This window comes from Arachis hypogaea, chromosome 6, assembly GCF_003086295.3.
Source record: "Arachis hypogaea cultivar Tifrunner chromosome 6, arahy.Tifrunner.gnm2.J5K5, whole genome shotgun sequence".
NCBI lineage: Eukaryota > Viridiplantae > Streptophyta > Magnoliopsida > Fabales > Fabaceae > Arachis > Arachis hypogaea.
The window spans coordinates 109666975-109687684 of NC_092041.1; the positions used below are offsets into that span (position 1 = coordinate 109666975).

General features: G+C 34.2%; 1 protein-coding gene across 6 annotated transcripts; it reads right to left on the reverse strand.

The window, feature by feature from the left end:
* Positions 1 to 1153: 1153 nt before the first annotated feature.
* On the reverse strand, positions 1154 to 15205 carry LOC112755613 (uncharacterized). 6 transcript variants are annotated; one of them, XM_025803818.3, is made up of 9 exons: positions 14940 to 15205; positions 14546 to 14696; positions 13243 to 14010; positions 5478 to 13069; positions 3611 to 4418; positions 2757 to 3442; positions 2025 to 2166; positions 1845 to 1926; positions 1154 to 1760 (listed from the first exon to the last, which is right to left on the reverse strand). In XM_025803818.3, exons 4-9 carry the CDS (start codon positions 13062 to 13064, stop codon positions 1658 to 1660), a joined length of 9408 nt encoding a protein of 3135 aa, XP_025659603.1. In that variant the 5' UTR covers positions 13065 to 13069; positions 13243 to 14010; positions 14546 to 14696; positions 14940 to 15205; the 3' UTR covers positions 1154 to 1657. The 6 variants fall into 6 exon arrangements, with proteins under 6 accessions (XP_025659603.1, XP_025659600.1, XP_025659598.1 ...); XM_025803815.3 differs by having other exon boundaries at positions 3611 to 4415; positions 13230 to 14010; positions 14940 to 15200; XM_025803813.3 differs by having other exon boundaries at positions 13230 to 14010; positions 14940 to 15200.
* Between the last annotated feature and the right edge of the window lie 5505 nt (positions 15206 to 20710).

Here is a 20710-nt window from a genome sequence, read left to right on the forward strand (position 1 = left end):
TTTTTCTAAGTGAATTTTACCATGTCAAATAATAGTTGGAGTCTTAGAAATTTGGATATTTTCACATACTAGCTTACAAGAAGGTATCAAGGTAATGTAATGTTAACAGTCCAGTTTTCACCCGATTTTTACCCGGTATAATCGTGACCCGAAAGTGTATAAGTTTCATCGTGTCTAGGGTCGGTTCGGATCTAACAAATAGACCTGTTATATATTTCGAACCGGATTTAAGTCACATCAAATCCGGTTTTACCCGACACATGCACACCCCTACTCAGAAGTACGTCTCTCATCTTGAATTTGAATAAGCATCCATTTCGAGAAATTTAATTACATGATCATATTCTTTTAAAAAATATCACTACAGTTTATCAAATTTTAGTTCTTTGAAAATATGAAAGGATTACTCTGCCTATGTGAAACTGGATTCTTGTATATATGAACCCGTTATTCTTAATTCTATTTGCAACACGTGCTTAAGATCATTTTCCATTTCAAAATACTGCTTTTACCTATGAAGTAGGAAACTTCGTTGAGTTGTCGTGTCCGCGTGTCAGACACATCTTGGATACGACACTTATCGATACTCGTCCGATACGTGTGTCTGCTATGTCTAATTATGTCTTAATAAAAATAAAAAATTCTTCTTCAGACACACCTAAATATAATTACTTGTCAGCGTCCAACTTTATTTTTAATATGTATTCTTGAAATGAGTCTAGAAATAATATATATTATTTATTAAAATAAAATATTTTAAATATTTTTATATAGTTAAAAGAAGACATTAAAAACAGTTAAAAATTTATTTTATATTTTAATATCAATAAAATATCAAAAATTCATTGAAATTTATCTAAAAAATATTTTATATTGTATATATATCATGTCTCCGTGTATAATAAAATTTTAAAATTCGTGTTTCCGTGCATCATGAGCTTTTACTAAAAGAACTATTTGTATGAATTAATCCATTATTTTTACACATTCATTTGATAACCCACACAACATAAAAGAAAATTCATGAGCATGAACGCAAATTAACAGGATACAAAACAAGCTTATGCTCTTTGTATCTATTTCAAGTATGATCTAATCGTGGGTCACGTGAGATTTTTAGTAAAAGCAAATTGCTTAAGATTAGGCACGACTATTCCGCTAAATACAGAAGCAAAAGCATATTATGGTTGACCGAGTCATCACAAAATGCAAGATATAAAAAATCAAGGTACAAAAGAATTATGTTTCTCTATAACTATCTGTCCATGTATCCTACTTTCTAAAAATGTTCAATATTTAAGGTACAGTAGCAACCCCTCCAGAAAAGTGTTGTGATCTTGCTAAAGGTAAAATGGCATCAGGATCTGGTAAAACCACCAAGGTTTTATTGTAACAGGCTCTTCAAATATTTGAGCAATCTGCTATCATTTTCTTCTAAAGCTGCATGTTCTTTCTGGCAGTAGCATCTTTCACTTTATTATTATATCAAGAATAAGGTGAAAGGAAGACACTGTACAACTAAAGTAATTTGTTTCAAACTATAATTTCAATCAATCAACCACCCCCACTATCAGCACTTCCTGTGCTCCTCAGGATTTGGGAGTGCCACAACTAATTCTACAAAGCCAACACCTGACTCGGTGCCAAATGAAGGCCCTCAAACTACGAAGAAGGCAAGAAGTGCGTGCACTATGGCCCAATAAATTATAATGCCGAGCCGCAATATTGGCCGTCTCATAAGAGTTCGATCACATGAAACCCTGCAAGAAACGAGCACATGACATTCATTAAATTCATCAAACTAAAAAGCAAATAAAACAAGGTGAAAGAATCACGTTGCCTACCACAAGCCATCGATCAAGTCTGTCACAGGTCTCGTAAATCTCGGGACTATTTTTGAAGAACTAAGTGATTTGAAACCATGGACTGTAACAAGATAAGGGGAAACAAGAGTAAGTAAAAGAGACCATAATGTTTTGTTGAGATTGCAGAAGCCAGTTCAAAGTAAGGTCGCAGAAAAATACCTTTGTCGTCCTCTTCATCTTCTATCCTACTAGTACTAACAGGGTCTTCATCTACAGCAATGGCAACATAATCATTATTGCCCTTGCGCAAACTGCGGACTTGAGGTGTTACAAAAGGCCCTGTTGTTCTCCACTCGTTCACCTATTCACGAAAAAAATTAAAATAAAAAGGTCAAACAAACACAACCCCTCCAAATTCAAATTGAACCGACAACTGTGTGGATGCATTTCAACCAGAAAAGAACTATAACCAGTTTCCAATCACCACATCAAATAAAGTTAATTTCATAATATCAAAAACGAAATGTAAGTGTGTGTTTATCATTTTCTATCAGAGTGAGATGCCAGAAGAGAGAAGGAACACATTCTACAGAATATAACTACTATACTTTTAAAACTGCTAGCAGATATTTGCTTGCAAAAATATAATGAGCAAGCAATATCACAAGATAAACACACAGATTTCATGTTTTATTCTAATTTAAGATCAACTTTGAAGAGGTTTTTTATTTGATCTGAATTTATGATAAGATTCTTGCGCTAGTTGCATTTGGCAGCAGAGTAAAGGATGCAAGAAAACCAAGGAAACTACAATTTTATTCATGTTGTGCTTCTTTAATTCCTAGTATAGAGATGTCAATGAAGTACCTAAGTAAATAGTAACAATCTCCAAACACATTTTCAGTTAAGAGACTAGCAATGAACAAGTAGATAAATAACTGAGTTCCTTACCACTGGTTCAACTTCCAAAATTTCTGAGCTCGTGCTAGCTCCCTTCCCATTTTCTTCAACACCTTCAAGCAAATTCAACTGCATTTCTTTCTCATGCAAGGACTTCTCAAGAGTTTCTGCTTTGTGGTTCAACTTTTCTACCTTACTCTTTTCTTCTTGCAACATTGCATCCTTATTTTCAGCAACAGCCTTTAGATTCTCCAATTCCGATAATACAGACATCAGTTTCTTCTGAAGTATTTCTTTGTATTCATGAACTTGACTATTGCTTTTGAGGTCGGGAAGTATATCATCCATCCCCTCTTGAGATATCATTGTGTCAACCCACATCAAAAGCTCAAAGATCTCGTCTGAACCTGCCTTGTTACTCATTTGTGTTGCAAGAAGAACATCATTCGTGCATCTTGTAACCTCTTGTCTTAAGAAAGAAATTTCACTGTCTCTTTCTTGCAATTGGGACTGAAGCCTTTCAACCTCCGAAAGGAGACTTGCAGACAGGTGGTGAAGCTCATCAAACTTACCTACAGTTACAGCAAGCTTTTTCATAACCTTACCACGAGAGGAGTCAAGACTTTCAATCTCCCGAGTCTTCTGCTGAACAACCTTCTCAAGTTCCACAATCTTATTTGTCAGCTCTTCCATTTGCATCTCTTCCTCATCAAGTGCATGCATGAGTGATTCGATTTCTACAACAAACCATCAGGTCCAAGATATATTAAGTTCTCATTCATACAACAACAATAACGAAGCCTTGTCCCACTAGGTGGGGTCAGCAAATTCTCATTCATAACCAAAAATAAATAAAATACATGTTTAATAAAAAAAAAAAAAACAAGAAACCACATAAAGCTCACCTTGGTCTTTGGCGGCCAGCAAATCAGTCTGAGATTTGGTTTTCTCCTCCAATTCAGCTGCAATTCGTTGCTTTTCCTGCAGCTCATTTACTCTCTCTTCCAGTATCTTCCTTTCTGCCTCAATTACTTCCACCTGTTTCTTAAGATTGTGCTCTTGAATCTTAAGAGATTGAAGATCTTGAGAGTAACTGTTTGCAGAAGCTTCAGCATCCTTGATCTGCTTTACCAGCTCTGAGCAAATCCTCTCTCTTTGGACATCCTTCTCCTGAAGCTCTAGCTGTAAATTTGTTATAGTAGCCTTCATTTCATTATGATTAGCATCTGAAAATCCAGTTCTTATAGTAGCAACACTTTTTGCAGCCATCAGCAATCTATCTACGAGGGTTCTGATGCGTTCTTCAGATGTTCCATCGCCAAATGATGTCAGCATCAAGTTAATCCCTGGATCTGATTCAACCTTATTTCCAACCAGTTCAGCTTTTCCATTTTCAATTTCATTGACTGAGCTGATACATGCTTCACAAAGGTAGTCAATGCTCCCGCGTAATGCAACTAGTTCCCCATCTTGATTAGTAACTTTTTGCTTCATGGCTTCACACGACTCTCTTTGGATAGTCATTTCTTTTTCAATACTCGCCATTAGTTCAGACAGATTTTTGTCTTGCTCCAGCATCAAACTTGAGTGGATAGTTATTCTTTCCTTAAGAGAACCAATCTCTACCAATACCTCTTGCAGTTGACTCCGAAGAAGATGGAAATTTCCAACTGTGTCAAAATCAGATCGAGAATCTGAAGACAAGGAGCTCTTCTGGAGAGAAATGTCACAATATTAGGAAGAACAAATTCAACAAAATAATAACAAGAATTGCAAGTAAGCCTTATCAGAAAAATTAACTAAAAGATAAACCAGAAATATGCAAGGAATATAAATGAGTCATAAAGAGAGAAGAGAACTGAGTTTCAAGTTGCAACTGCATCAATCCATTTTTATTCTATTTACAATTATAATAAAGATAAAAATCTCTACCTCCATTACGGACTGAGATCTCAAATGGGAAATATTTTTGTACCTGAATTTCTAACTGGTTATAGAAATTTCTGAAATCTTAAGGAAATGGGTTAACAAAACCACATGCAATAAAGAAGTTATTCAAAGTAATGCCTACAAGTTAACAATAAAATGTATGCAGCAAGTCGGCGTCTACTGAATACAAACTTCTATCCTTTTCTGGGATAGAACAAAATAATCTTTCTGGCTCTGAAATTTGTCACCAGTGCTCAGTTTATTCTAGTTTGAGAAGTCACAACTCAGAAAAAATCTAAATCAATTAAATGATAATGCATTACAATGGTTTGAGATAACAAAAACAGAGAGAATAGAAATCTCAAACATGCAGCCAAGTTGTAATATCCCTATGCATCGTATATCAGACCAAGAAGCTCTTTCAAATAACCATTCACAGAACAACAGAGGCTAGGAACAATCCCTAGTATTGCATGCTTATGGACAAAAGCATGCAGTTGGGGAGAGAGAAAAAAAGAAAAGGAAAAAAAAAAACATTGCATCTGAATGGTAACACATATATCAAAGTATGGAAATGAACCTAACGGCCCATTCAAATAGCATTAGATGGAATGGCAAGCACCCCTGGGAGAGGGGGGAAAAAAACAAAACAAAACATACAAAAAAAAAGTACAAGAAATCAAATCTACACAGCTTCACCCATCCAGTAACTGCTTTCTAATTTAAATTTCTAATTGCTTTAGCATTTAAAGAAGTTGCTTTAGAAAATCAAATGTAATCAAAACTAAGTGCTAAAAAAATATTTTCTAATGACTGGTTTGAGTATCCATATGATAATAATACCTTAGTAATAGATGACCAAGGTGACATGCCATTATGTGTTTTGGCAACAGATGAATCCAACATATTTGTAGCATTGCTTCCTTTTATGCATGACTTGAGACCAGCCTCCAGATTCTGAAAAGATTCCAAATCCATGGAGAACGCACTAACCAGTAAATGCTGTATCTCACCAAATCCTGTGCAGAGTTCATTCATGCTAGATTTTAATGCCGTCAACTCGGAAGAATGGTTCTTTTTTCCCTCCTCATGCAAGGCTGACAACTTTTGAAGATGTGAAAGAGCTTCCAGTTTGGCAGCCTCAAATGAATCCCTCTCTTTCCTGAGATCCACAAGCTCAGCATCTGCCTTTGCAAGCTCCTCCTGAAAAGCATCATTTCTTTCCTGAACCTCATTCAACTCTGCCAACAGGAGCTCTGCTGCTCTTTTAGATTTCCTGGATTCTTGTTCTAAAGAGGCAACAGTACCATGCAGATCAGAGCAAAGTTTCTCAATGCATTCCAACTTCTTGATTGGATCACTTATATAACCCTCACCACCAATCTCAATCTCACCTAACTTGTTCAAAATCAGGTTCAAAGAATATTCTTTCTCCTGCAAGTGGTGCTCAGATTCTGCCAAGTGGTTCTTCAGATGTATAATCTCAGATTCAAGAGCTTCCAATCTATTTGGGTAAGTTGACAAATGACTTAACTTCTGAGCATGCTCAGCCAGAGTATCTTCCCTATTACTGATCTCAGATTTCAACTGCGTAATCTCAGTAGTCATCTCTTCAATTGTTTGTTTAAGACTGTCTCGGTGTTGGACCAAAGACTTCCCTTTCCTGACAGCAACGTTTAATTTTTCTCTAACAGAAGCTGACTTCTGCTCCTCCTGATTAAGAAGCAATTGCAACTCCTCAATTCTTTTGCTCAAAGCTTCAACTTCAATGGATAAAGACATTTGCTTTTCCAAAGTTTTCTCTCTCTCCTCCTTTGCATGCTCCAATTCACTCAAAGCCTCCTCCAGATCTTTCTTATATCTATCAATATCTGCCTCCTCCTTATCATGCATATCTGTACTTCTTGCCTCCAGAATAGTGGCACCATCTTGTTGTGAACTGTCACTAGCAAGTTCAACCACATGCATCAGTTTGTTTGATTGAAGACTTGCTTGGTTTTCTATAAGCTTTCTCAGCAGTTCTTCCAAGGAATCAATATTTGCACTTCCGGAAACCAGATTTTCTGTTTCAGATTCTGGCAACACATCACCAACTAAATCATGCAGTTTCCTGAGTTTGACATCAATGGTGAAAATTTGTTCTTCAATTGTATCTTTCTTTGATTGAAGGCTGGCTTGACTTTCTACAAGCTTTCTCAGCAATTCTTCCAAGGTATCAATATTTGCACTTCCGGAAACCAGATTTTCTGTTTCATATTCTGGCAAGACGTCAAAAACTAAGTCATGCAGTTTCCTGAGCTTGCCATTAGTGGTGAAAATTTGTTCTTCAATTGCACCTTTCTCGGATTGAATACTTGCTTGATTTTCTATAAGCTTTCTCAGCAGTTCTTCCAAGGAATCAATATTTGCACTTCCGGAAACAAGATTTTCAGTTTCGGATTCTGGCAGCGCATCACCTACTAATTCATGCAGTTTTCTGAGCTTCCCATCAATGATGAAAATTTGTTCTTCAGTTGCATCCTTCTTTGCTTGAAGACTAGCTTGATTTTCTATAAGCTTTCTCAGCAGCTCTTCCAAGGAATCAATATTTGCACTTCCAGAAACCAGATTTTCAGTTTCAGATTCTGGCAGCACATCACCAACTAAGTCATGCAGTTTTTTGAGCTTCCCATCAATGGTGGAAATTTGTTCTTCAATTGCATCTTTCTTTGATTGAAGGCTTGCTTGATTTTCTACAAGCTTTCTCAGCAGTTCTTCCAAGGAATCAATATTTGCACTTCCGGAAACAAGATTTTCAGTTTCGGATTCTGGCAGCGCATCACCTACTAATTCAAGCAGTTTTCTGAGCTTCCCATCAATGATGAAAATTTGTTCTTCAGTTGCATCCTTCTTTGTTTGAAGACTAGCTTGATTTTCTATAAGCTTTCTCAGCAGTGCTTCCAAGGAATCAATACTTAAACTTCCGGAAACAAGATTTTCGGTTTCGGATTCTGGCAGCACATCACCAACTAAGTCATGCAGTTTTCTGAGCTTCCCATCAATGGTGAAAATTTGTTCTTCAATTGCATCTTTCTTTGATTGAAGGCTTGCTTGATTTTCTACAAGCTTTCTTAGCAATTCTTCCAAGGAATCAATATTTGCACTTCCAGAAACTAGATTTTGTGTTTCAGATTCTGGCAAGACATCACGAACTAAGTCATGCAGTTTTTGGAGCTTACCATCAATGGTGAAAATTTGTTCTTCAATTGCATCTTTCTTTGATCGAAAACTTGCTTGATTTTCTATAAGCTTTCTCAGCAGTTCTTCCAAGGAATCAATATTTGCACTTCCAGAAACCAGATTTTCAGTTTCAGATTCTGGCAGTACATCACCAACCAAGTCATGCAGTTTTTTTAGCTTCCCATCAACGGTGAAAATTTGTTCTTCAATTGCATCTTTCTTTGATTGAAGGCTTGCTTGATTTTCTACAAGCTTTCTCAGCAATTCTTCCAAGGAATCAATATTTGAACTTCCAGAAACCAGATTTTGTGTTTCAGATTCTGGCAAGACATCACGAATTAAGTCATGCAGTTTCCTGAGCTTGCCATCAGTGGTGAAAATTTGTTCTTCAATTGCACCTTTCTCTGATTGAATACTTGCTTGATTTTCGATAAGCTTTCTCAGCAGTTCTTCCAAGGAATCAATATTTGCACTTCCGGAAACAAGATTTTCAGTTTCGGATTCTGGCAGCGCATCACCAACTAAGTCATGCAGTGTCCTGAGCTTCCCATCAATGATGAAAATTTGTTCTTCAATTGCATCCTTCTTTGATTGAAGACTAGCTTGATTTTCCATAAGCCTTCTCAGCAGTTCTTCCAAGGAATCAATATTTAAACTTCCGGAAACAAGATTTTCAGTTTCGGATTCTGGCAGCGCATCACCAACTAAGTCATGCAGTTTCCTGAGCTTCCCATCAATGATGAAAATTTGTTCTTCAATTGCATCCTTCTTTGATTGAAGACTAGCTTGATTTTCTATAAGCTTTCTCAGCAGTGCTTCCAAGGAATCAATACTTAAACTTCCGGAAACAAGATTTTCGGTTTCGGATTCTGGCAGCACATCACCAACTAAGTCATGCAGTTTTCTGAGCTTCCCATCAATGGTGAAAATTTGTTCTTCAATTGCATCTTTCTTTGATTTAAGACTTGCTTGATTTTCTACAAGCCTTCTCAGCAATTCTTCCAAGGAATCAATATTTGCACTTCCAGAAACCAGATTTTGTGTTTCAGATTCTGGCAAGACATCACGAACTAAGTCATGCAGTTTTTGGAGCTTACTATCAATGGTGAAAATTTGTTCTTCAATTGCATCCTTCTTTGATTGAAGACTAGCTTGATTTTCTATAAGCTTTCTCAGCAGTTCTTCCAAGGAATCAATATTTGCAGTTCCAGAAACCAGATTTTCCATTTCAGATTCTGGCAACGCATCACCAAGTAAGTCATGCAGTTTTCTGAGCTTGCTATCAATGGCAAATACTTGTTCTTCAAGTGAATCTTTCTTTTCCAATATATCCTTCAAACTAGCTAGTTCATTATGCAACTTTTCATTCTCAAGTTCTTTCTTTTCCAGTATATCCTTCAAACTAGATATTTCATTATGCATCACTTCATTCTGATATTCAGCTTGCCCAACCTCCATAGATAGTTTCTCACATTCAAACATCAGTACTTCCAGTTTTTCAGAAAGGTGCTCTCTCTCAGTTGTAAGAGATCTAAGGTCTGTCTGAAGAGCAGACACTGTCCTTTGAGACCCTTCAAGATCAGAATTTAGCAATCCACAATAGCTTTCGTATTTTTCAATCTTAAGCTGCAGAGAATCAACATGATGATTAGCCTCAGCAAGTGCTCGTCCTACCCATTCAATTCTATCCTCCATTTCCACAGACCGTAAATGTGAAGGCATATCAATCCTGTCTACAAGCTCTTCCCATCTCTGAACTATGCTGTTTCTTTCCATCAATGACTGCTCCAACATTTCATTTTGCTCAGCCAGACCAAAATACTTCTTGTGTAACTCCTCAAATTTCTTTCTCAGATCATCTCCATCTAGTGGGACAAGACTGGCTTGTAGCTCTTCTTGTTGCTGCCGTACATCCCCTGGATCTGATTGCAGCTGACTATCATCTTTCCGGGAATCATCCCCTGAATCTGGTGGCAGCTGACTATCATCTTCCAAGGACTCTCTGGCAACATAACCAGCATCAGCGTATGAAACTCCTCCTGCAGATTCCTTCTGCTCCCAATCATTCATAGGCAATGAGTTACTAGCAACTGACCTAGCCAACCAATCAATCTTTTCAATTATATCTCCTGAATGAAACTGCTCTGGGAGATCTAGTTCTTCCAAAACCTCTTCTATCCTCTGAAGCATTGAATCTTTAAGAAGAAATGACTCTCTCAAGGAATTAGATGAATTACGAATATATGAAAGCTCGGATTCCATAGCTTCCATGCGCTCACCAGCCTCTGCGTAGGTCTTAAGCTTTGTTTCAACCTCATGAAGTCTAGCATCTTTCAATTGCAACTCCTGCATGCATCTCTCCAGTTCACTAGATGTCTCAGCCAGAGACTGCTTGAGGCCATCCCGCTGGACAACCAAGCCTTTTCCCTTGGCAACTGCAATGCTAAGTTTCTCCCGCACGGAGGACACCTTTTGCTCTGAATATTCAAGTTCATTTGTTTTCTCATGCAATTCAGAACGAGCAGCAGTAAGAGCTTCCTCAGCTTGGTGTAAGATTTCCTTAAGAACAAGGATTTCATTTTCTTTCTCAAGACGCAGTGTGTCTAGATAATGCATTTGGTCCTTCAATTCAGCCAATTCAGTCTCGCTATATCCATAGCCTTCTTTAGTCATGTGTAACTGGATTTCAGCATCTCTGGTTTTCTGCAGAAGGCTAGACACTAATGAATCCAAGCATGAAAGAGGAGTTTTATTTCTTTCAATCTGCGAATGCTCTATATTCAGAGCGCCGGCAAGATCTTCAATTAACTTGCTAACAGAGTCTAGATCAAGACACTTAATCTTCAGTTCCTCCATTTCTGACTTCATCTCATTGTTAACAGACTCAAGCTCCTGCTTTTCAGTCAATATATCCACAAGACATCTCATGATATTCTGATAGCTATCATAGTTAAGGAGATCAGGCAGTGCTTCGCTTTGTACATCTATCTTCTCTTCACCCATAGATCCACTATGACTGAGCAGAAGTTTCCACAGGTCATTGTATATCTTGTGCAATACACCAACGGCCAATTCATTCCGTCCAAGCAGATCCTCACATTTCATATTCACCTCTTTAAATGATGAGCAGATTGTTTCATGTTCCAAACAAGTAGCTTCAAGTTTCTTCCGAAGATCAAAAATCATTTTAGTGGCTGCATTAACAGAAACTGCTAACAGATTATTGATATCCAAGTTATCATGAGCATCAAACGAGACGGCTGAGGATGTTTCCCCAACTGATTCATTCAGCTTGCTAACTAATTTAAATATATCAGCCATAATAGTATTCCACCCTTGCTCGAGCACCATAGTTCTTTGAGTCAACTCCTTCTGCAAATTTTCCAGTTGATCACCAATAATAGAAGACATCTCATTTGAACTTTGTTTCACATCGCAGATTTCAGTATACAATTCACTAACTTTTGACTGAAACTGCCCAAGTTTTTCATAAAGTTCGTTATTTTTGGCTTTGAGTTGGATATCTTCTTGTTTTAAAGCTTCACAGAGTTCCTCAAGATGACATTTCTTTTCTTGAAAGTCACCCAGAAGTTGTTTTGCAGCTTCACATTGAACTGTAAGTTCAACATTGGATGCTTCCAAATTTGAACAATGTTGTTTCAATTCTTCGAACTGATCTTTGAGATCACGGTTCTTTGCATCACCAATTTTTCTACCATCACGCTCCCCCTTGAACAACGCATCTGCACTCTGAACATGCCCCTTCCACTCTGAAAGCAATTTTCTCATGTTTCCAGTTTCCTCTTTGGCAAACATAATAAATGATTCTGATGACGAATGAACTTCATTTGAATCCCTTACCTCCACCTCATGTTCATCTTCATGTGTTTTTGATGCTGCAGCCGGAGAAACTTGTTCACCAGACCTGCCGACTGATTGAAAATGGAACTCATTAGTTGCCTGTTCAAGCTTCGCCAAAATTTTCTCCATTCCATTCAAGCAAGTCTTCAACGAAACAAAACCAAGAGAATCATCAAAGACTTCGTTTCCAACTTCTATAACTTCCATGGAACTCTTTAAGTCGGATAATTCAGTTGACAGCCTCTTACTTTCACCTAGATGAACCTCCTTCTCATTTGGAAGCCTGATTTTCTCAGAAGACACCAACTCAAGATTTTCATTCATACCCTTCTTTTCAGATTGTAAGCATGAGATCAAGCTTCTACAGTCGGACAAATCTGCTGACAGATTCAATGAATCTTCTTGGGAGACTTCACAACTAATCTGCAGCTCAACTACTCTGGCAGAAAGAGTTTCAACCACACCCTTGGCATCATTAAATTGGTTTTGCAGTTCAACACACTTTTGGGAAACATCTTGCAGTTCAGCACGGCAATTAGAAAGCTCTTCAATAAGGAGTTGATTCTTCTCGTTAACTTCGAGATGAGAAGCTCGGAGCTCAGATACTTCATCAATGACCTGGGGATGTTCATTGTCAGCCTGCAGCTGTAGCTCCAAGTGTTCACCTAACTGCATGTCAGATATACTTTTCATTAAAGTTGAAAGGAACAATTCTTCTTTAAGTCTCTGAAATGCTTCTGAAAAGTCACCATCAGGTAGAGTTGAACTAGTGGCTAGAGGATCTGCATCGGAAACTTCCCTTCTTGACTTGAGCAAAAAGTAAAACTCGTCTTCATTAAGCCCCCTTATAATTTCAGCCAGCACATCTTCATTAAGATCTTTTATAATTCCAGCCAGCTTCATGAAATCAACTGTTTTTGCATCAAAACTATGAGAGGCATCCACTGGCCTGGCCAAATTAACTGCGTCATCTCCCATTGACAACTCATGATTTGGATCCAGAGCTATAGATCCAACAGGAGTGCTTTGCTGATAAGGCTCCTCCTGAAGTCCTCTGCCATGTCCACTATGAACCTGTTCAACAATCTGTTCTTGAATAGGCTGAAGATGCATTTCTTCATGGGATGAACCTGATAATATTTCTCCCTCCAGATTTTTCACAGAAGGACCACCAGTTGCAATATCATCTCCCTGCCCTTGATTAGAAGTCAAATGCTTATCTGGCATAATGTCTTTAGGAGAGGAAACAACTTCAACTGACTTGCCCAGTTGTTCTGTTTTATGAAATGCCTCCTCCACATCAGTGCTTTGACCAGATTTCTTTGTATCCAAACCATCAGCATCCTGCATTGCCCCTACCCAGCAACAAATGAGAATATAAATTATAAAACAAATACACAAATCAATATTCCAGCCTGCGCAACTAATACCTTAATGCCTAAAAGTAAACGTATAACATTGTATTAAAAGGGAGAGTGAAAGCCCACAAGAGAGAGAAAGAGAAGGAGCACAAACCTAAGTTGGTTACCTTATCTTCCCTTGTTTGCATCAAGGATGTAATGGTCGTATCTTCAGATAAAAGCAAGGATACTTCCCTGCTATCACCCTCTGCTGTGACTGGAACAGTCTCGCCGACTGCAGTTGCAACAATGGCAGGTGCAGACTCATGATCATAAGTTGGTCCACCTTCAGGACCCAGGCTATCTGTAGTTTTCAAAGATATATCATCAGCCACAGCAGCACCAACATTCTGAGCATTTTTCCCTTGTTCGTGGAAAGACAACTCAGAATCTTCCTTACCGACCTCCTGAGCCTCGGCACCTGGCCTTCTATCCGATTCCAGATCTTTCTGTTCGTCTGAAGTTCGCAAAGAAACATCCTCAGCCACATCAGCACCAACATACTGAGCACGTTTCCCTTGATCTTGGGAAGACAGCTCAGAATCAACCTCAGGGCCCTCCTGAACTGCAAGGGCTGACTTTCTACCAGAATCCAATTCTGTTTCCTCATCTATAGTATTTGTAATAGCCAGTGGTGATGAATCAGCAGATGGATCAAGATTGTCAAGAGTTAATGAGTTTGGTGAAGACTGGGACTCTAATAATTCCGCGCTAACGGCATTAGACTCATTGTCAGTTTCAACATTTCCATCTGTAACCTGAGATGATGTTGTTGACATAGAAGGACTACTTTGTCCATCAGTGTCGTCCTCAGGTATTAGATTTTTATCAGATTTTTTTGATTTCCCACGGCTACTACCACCTTTACCGTCCTTCTTCTGACGGAATTGTTGAAGCTGGAAATAAAAACAAAATAATAAAATTAAGAAACTGCAACCACTCAACTCCATTCATTAATGCCACAAGGTCATGTACTATTATTCACTTTTCTTATGTTGATTTTAGGCATCTAAAGGGAATGGTGAACTTTACAGAGTAAGGTGCAGGTGGTAACTGCCAAAGTGCCAATGAGAAAATCAAGGCACTTAAATTCCTGCATATCCATGATACATTATGCAAAGAGCTCGTATATTATGAAATCTTAAACTATTGGTTTTCTCATCCACGTTTATCAATTCTGCACATTACTCTCCGAAGCAAACCCTTTTACTTTGCAAGATCCCAATGTAAAATGATTTTCTACTTTTCTAATTCCAACTATGCAATCATCCAACACCAATTTGAACAACCTAAGTGCCCAATAACAATAAAAACAAGCAATGCAGCTCAATCTTATTCAAAACTAAACAAGCATATAAACTTATCCGAGCAAAAATTGAGATTCTTGATGATGCATATATACAAAATAAATCTAGAAATAAAAATCTGTACCCTCTTCTTTCCGGCTGCGAGTAGATCGGTACGGCTCTTACTTCTGTCCATTCTCCGATCCACTCTGCGATCCACTCCGTTATTGCTCCCCACTGTAACAGCAACAATCACCGCACCCAAGCCTTGGAAACCATTTCTATACCTTATTATCCTGCTCCCGCAATAAATAAATAAGTAAATAAACAAATAAATAAAATATTCATACAATTAAGAACCTGGAATTCTCAAACACTCGCGTTGTATTTTGAAGATTCGTTGTTTAAATGATTGTATTCTCAAAATTAATATGAATAGCAATCTGATTCGAAAGAAAACGTTTCAATAAATTGGAAATTAGATAGTAGAAGAAAGAAAAAAATAATAAAGAAATGAAATAAGGCAAAGAAGAAGGGACCTGGATTAAGGGTTGGCCAAAGGTAGACGACGTCGTATCGGGCGTCCCTTGGAATGTAAAGGAGTGCGTGCGTTCTTTTTTCTTCTTCGTCTTCTCTCTTTCTGTTTGCGTTTGTGAGAAGGGGGTGAGAGAGGGTTGCTGGTGGTGGGAGCGTAGCGTCTCTCTTCTGAGATCTAAAGCACAAACGTAAGCGTTATTTTCTCCATTGGTCAAGTGTCAGAATCACACAAAACACAAGCAACATCAATTTTTTTTTTCATTGAATTAATGATAAATAGAAAAGGAAAATAATATATCATATTTACAAAGGAAAATATTTAATTGGTAAAATATTTATATAACTAACAAAAAAATTTTTCGTCTATTTTTGGCCCACTCTAAATTTTAAATATTAAATTTTAAAAATATTATTTGTACATTAAAATTAATTATTAAAACCAGTTATTAATATATTTGTGTATAAATATATGTGTAATTTAATTTATTTTTATTGTATATTTTATATTTTAATATATATTTTACGTTAATGACTGAATTCAGTAATTAATTTTAATGTACACATAATATAATTAATTAAATTTTAAATTCTAATAATATAAAAATAAAATATTAACTCAAAATATTACCTAATATTTATAAAAAGTATTAGTCGCTTAATTTTTCTCATATTATATTTACTGTTGTATGAAGAGACATTTTGCCTATTACTCCAAATTTTTATATGTAAATATGGTAACAATAACAAATTTAAAATTAGCTAAATTGGTAAGTAATAAAGTATTTTATTTTTAAATTTTATAATTATATAGTAAATAATATTTTTGAAAGAAAAAAATTTGAACATCAAACTATTCATATATCCTACCTTCTAGTAGAAGAAATAGATATTTACCGGTGGATTAATAGGTAATTCCATCCTCCCATTTATTGAATAATAATAATAATAATAATAATAATAATAATAATAATAATAATAATAATAATAATAATATTATTATTATTATTATTATTATTATTATTAATTTAAAATAGAAATATTTTATTTTTTATTATATATTATCTACTGTATATAATCTATTGTATATCTATTTATAATATATATAATGAGAACTTGGAAAGAGTTTAGTGTACAAATTTTATTTCTAAAATATTCTTTATTATGTATATTGAGATATCTTTTGTTATTTATAAGATTTGAACCTAAATTTTTTTGTTTAAAATAATAATTGGTTATCATCTTGACTAATTTTACATATACTATAATTTTATATATTTAATAAATAAAACGGTGCAAGTAATACACTATTACTAATAAGGTGTATAATTCTAATGAAATGAAACAAAAATACTTTTTGAGAAAAGTTTTAAAATTGAGTATTGGACATGTGACACATTTTTTGTTAAACAAGTAAAATCAAATTTTATCAAATACTAAGATCACAGTTCAATTATATTTGATTCGTTGTTTTTTCTTTAACAAATAAATTATATTTTACTAAATTGTTACACTTTATTTTTAATATTGGATTGACAACAATGTTCTTTTAGATTATGAATTGTTGGAGTGTTAATTTTAAATGTGGCACAATTTAATTTGAAATAAAGAAATCAAATCATTTGATTTATGGGTTATAAATATCAAACTCTGTGATTTCTGAAATCAGGCCATTCAATTTCTATTTCAAAAAAAATAAAAAATTTGGATGTACAGAAATAGATCTTGAACAAATAACTGGAGACTTTAATAAGTTAAAATTCATTTCGACAGAAAATAAACCAAAAAATTTGTAAAACACTATCATTAACTTCCGCCAAAGAGAGTATTGAAACTCTTTGTCTAAAGTAGTTTTTTTTTAACAAAACGTTTTATATCTAAATTGACTCCAATTAGCTAACTTAAAATATTTTTATATTTGCCAAAGAATGTGAAAAGAAAATTAGGCCATAAGGCCATATTGCATTTATTTTTTAGGTCTACTAGACGTTAATTTTCGAATAAAATCAATTAAAAATCAAATTTAATTTCTAACTGTATTATATATCATCTTTCGGTTAAGTAAGAGAATAACTCGAACATCATATATTGCTAAGTAAAGAACTACATAATCCGGGTTTGGTAACTAGCTCTTCGTTGGAGAAACCTTATTGCATTGTATGTGATTGAGGTAAGTGTTGTGCGTTGATGTGCCATCATGAGCAGTTGAGTCCACTCTCTAATCTCTTTTAATTTTCATCGTTCTAATCTAGATTGTCAAAAACAAATTATTTAAAAGTTTAATAAAAAATTTCTTTCAGTAACCTAGGTTGCTAAAAACAGATTTATTAGAAGTATAATAAAAAATCTTCATCTATTCTTTTATGTTTTTGTTGTGTCTTTTTGTGTCATTCTTTTTCTTATCTCCCTTCCAACCCTTTCTTTGGGACTTTAATGTTTCGACTTTATTAAACTCCCTAATCCCCCAATAACTTCTTATTAGTAACAGCATTGTTCTTGATTCTCGTGCCAACAAGAGAGCTAAGGTGGAAAAGAGTGAAGAAAATTCAAGGATGAAGAAGGGAACTACTACTGATGCCATAAAGGAATGTGAAGAGAAGAAGAAACGAAGTTCTTCGGGTATGGATGGATTCAAGAATATGCAGTGTTTAGAAACGCTGAAAAGGTTATTGGTTCATCCAGACGGAGTGTATTTCAAGAAAGGAAAGGCTTTGATGGATTTGGAGAGAGTTCAGCGGAAGCTACGGAACAATTTGTACAACAAAACTGATCAATTTGCTGCTAATATCAGAACGGTGTTTCGCAATGTCATGTCGCAGTATCCCTCGGTGCATGAAGTTCATCGAACCGCCGCGAAGTTAAGCGATCTTTTCGAGACAAAGTGGAAGGATTTGAAGGGAAGATGGCTAGCTAAAGAAAACAAGTTAGAGAAAGAAGAGTCAAAACCAAATTAACAGCCTTTGAAATCGAATGCAGGGCAGAAAAGGAAACAATTTTCTGGTTCAGATTTGTCAATTGCTATTGCCGAAGCTAAATTGATACTGAAGAAGAAGAAAACCATTGAAGCTGCACAACAGAACAGAGTTTCTTTGCAAAGGAAGAAACAAAGGGAGATTATGCAAAAAATGGAGAGAACAATTTTCTTTGATGATGCTTTCAAGTCCTTTCAGGATTTGGAAAACTTGTGTGGCCACTCACCGACACATTATTGCACAAAGGAAATCCATTGTTGAAGAACCTTACAGGTTTGGTCCTTAGGGAAGAGGATTTTGAAGACAATTGTAAATATTATTATGTTAGCAGCAATGACATCGTTTATATGTTTATATTCATTAATGTTACTCTCATCAGTGCTACCTCCTATACTGCGTTGTCATTAAGCACATCACTTTTGGTTTGATTTCTGTTTTTTAGAAATTTTATGGTCATGGTTCTTTTTGGAAGATTAATGTTACTACATTCTATTACAGACATGTATTTGAAATTTTTGGATTATTGAATTCGATTTGAATGTGTCATATGCTACTATATTAGTGAATTACCTTGGCGTTTATATATTGCAGCGTGTGATAAATTGTTTTGCACTATTAAGTCTAAATGCCTCTAATTAAGAACATTAATTTTTTCATATTAGGACTGAATATGGTTTGGTTAATTTAAAAACTAAATTTGTTTTTTGGTTAATTAAAAATTTAATTTGATTAATTAATTAAATTAATTTTATATAATAAAACTAGTTATTATTCGGTTAGAAAATTTAAAAATTGATTTTTAATTGGTTATAAAAATAAAAACCTACTTTAAAAAACAGCAAATTTTTCTAAAAAAAAAACAGTTTTTAATTTTTTATATAGAAAAATTGGATTTTCAAAAAATAATAATAAAAACTGACTTTAAAAAAAAATCGGTTAACCAATTTAAAACAAGAATAACATAAATCGGTTTTTAAAATTTGATTTTTTGTTAATTAATTTTTTATAATATAGATATGGTTTTTAAAAACTGACTTTAACAAAAATCAAATTTTAACCGGTTTTTAACAAAAATTGGTTAACAAAAATCGTTTAGAGTTTCTGAAAATTTGTTTAACAAGTTGTATATATCAAAACGATTAGAAGAAATGAAGAATGATTAAACTCTCTTATGGATGGAAGCTTTAATAAGAGTTCTTATTTTAAATTAGAATTGTCATTCTTATATTATGAATTATACATTTTTTAATTTTCTTCTGAAAATTTACAGCGTCAGATAATATAAAAACTGAAAATTTTTCGAACACATCCTATCAATAATTATAATACCCAATAAAAAGTAGTTGATTAATTAAATGTAATAATACATATCGTTTGCCACAATTTTCACAATCCTTTTCTTTCATTATATTTGGTCTTGAAACTCCTTACTTTAAATTAAAACAAAAATTAAACCCTTCTTATGAATCCAAAATTTCCTTCAAAATTGTGCTCTAAGGCTAAAACTCTCAAGATGGATGTACATGCGAACTTAATATCTTTTTCAAGGGGTAATTACCAAAAATATCTTCAAAATATTAAAACGCTCATAAAAATACATTTGAATTTTATTATTAACAAAAATGCCTTCAAATAATTTAAAAGCACAATAACAATATTCAACAGTAAATATATATTTTCAAAAAATATCTTAGAGATTAAATTTTGATGCGTTTTTTTGTAAGTATAATTATAAAAATAAGATATTATTATATCATAAAAATTAGTAATTTTTTGTTAAGTATATATTTTTTATAATTTTTTTTGTTAACAACCAATAATACTTTTAAAAAATCACAAAACATGAAAATAATATATATTTAACAAAAAATCACCAAATTTTAAGAATAATAATATCTCATTTTTCTAATCATGCTTGCAAAAAATTACATCAAAATTCAATCTCTAATGTATTTGTTGAGAAATAAATATTTTAATGTTAGTTTTTTTTGCAAGATTATATAACATTAAATATGTATTTCTTAAAAAATATATTAGAGATTGAATTTTGATACAATTTTTTGCAAGCATGATTAAAAAAATGAGATATTATTATCTTTAAAATTTGGTGATTTTTCGTTGAGTATATATTTTTTGTGATTTTTTAATTAACAACTAATAATATTTTTAAAAAATCACAAAAAAATATATACTTAAAAAAAATTATCAAATTTTAAAAATAATAATATTTCATTTTTTTAATCATATTTGTAAAAAATTATATCAAAATTCAATTTTTAAGATATTTTTTAAAAATATATATTTATTGTTGGATATTATTATTATATTTTTAAATTATTTAAAGATATTTTTATTGATAATAAAATTCGAATACATTTTTGTCAATATATTAATAATTCGGAGATATTTTTTGTGTTAACCTTCCAATACGAGGAGATTGAATATGAAGGACCAAAAAGTTGAAGTGAGCGATCAAACACAAGCCGCGAATTTGGTGGTATACTTCCAACCCGTCTGTCACCACCGTATCTGTAAAAACATAAAACAAGACACTTAGCAATAAGAGTGAAGAAGAAGGAACCGAAGTTACTGAACAGAAGTTCATACCCCATAGATGGTGGAACTGTGATTCTTCTTTTGTTCCCAACCCTCATCCCTGAGCCAAAAAATAAAATACAATAAGAGTTCAAGATATTAATTAACTTCTTTTTTTTGTTTTTCTTTTTCTTCTCAACAAGCTCTCTGCCAATAAATACCACGTATCCAAATAGTTAGTACCACAATATATAATATGAAGAGAGAAA

Excerpts from the sequence above, each read along its gene's own strand:
- LOC112755613 (XM_025803813.3), bottom strand. The coding sequence starts at position 14,596 with ATGGACAGAAGTAAGAGCCGTACCGATCTACTCGCAGCCGGAAAGAAG. Across the intron at positions 14,011-14,545 it reads TCGCAGCCGGAAAGAAGAGG|CTTCAACAATTCCGTCAGAA; the intron begins GTACAGATTTTT and ends TTTTATTTCCAG. Across the intron at positions 13,070-13,229 it reads AGATAAGGTAACCAACTTAG|GGGCAATGCAGGATGCTGAT; the intron begins GTTTGTGCTCCT and ends GTTGCTGGGTAG.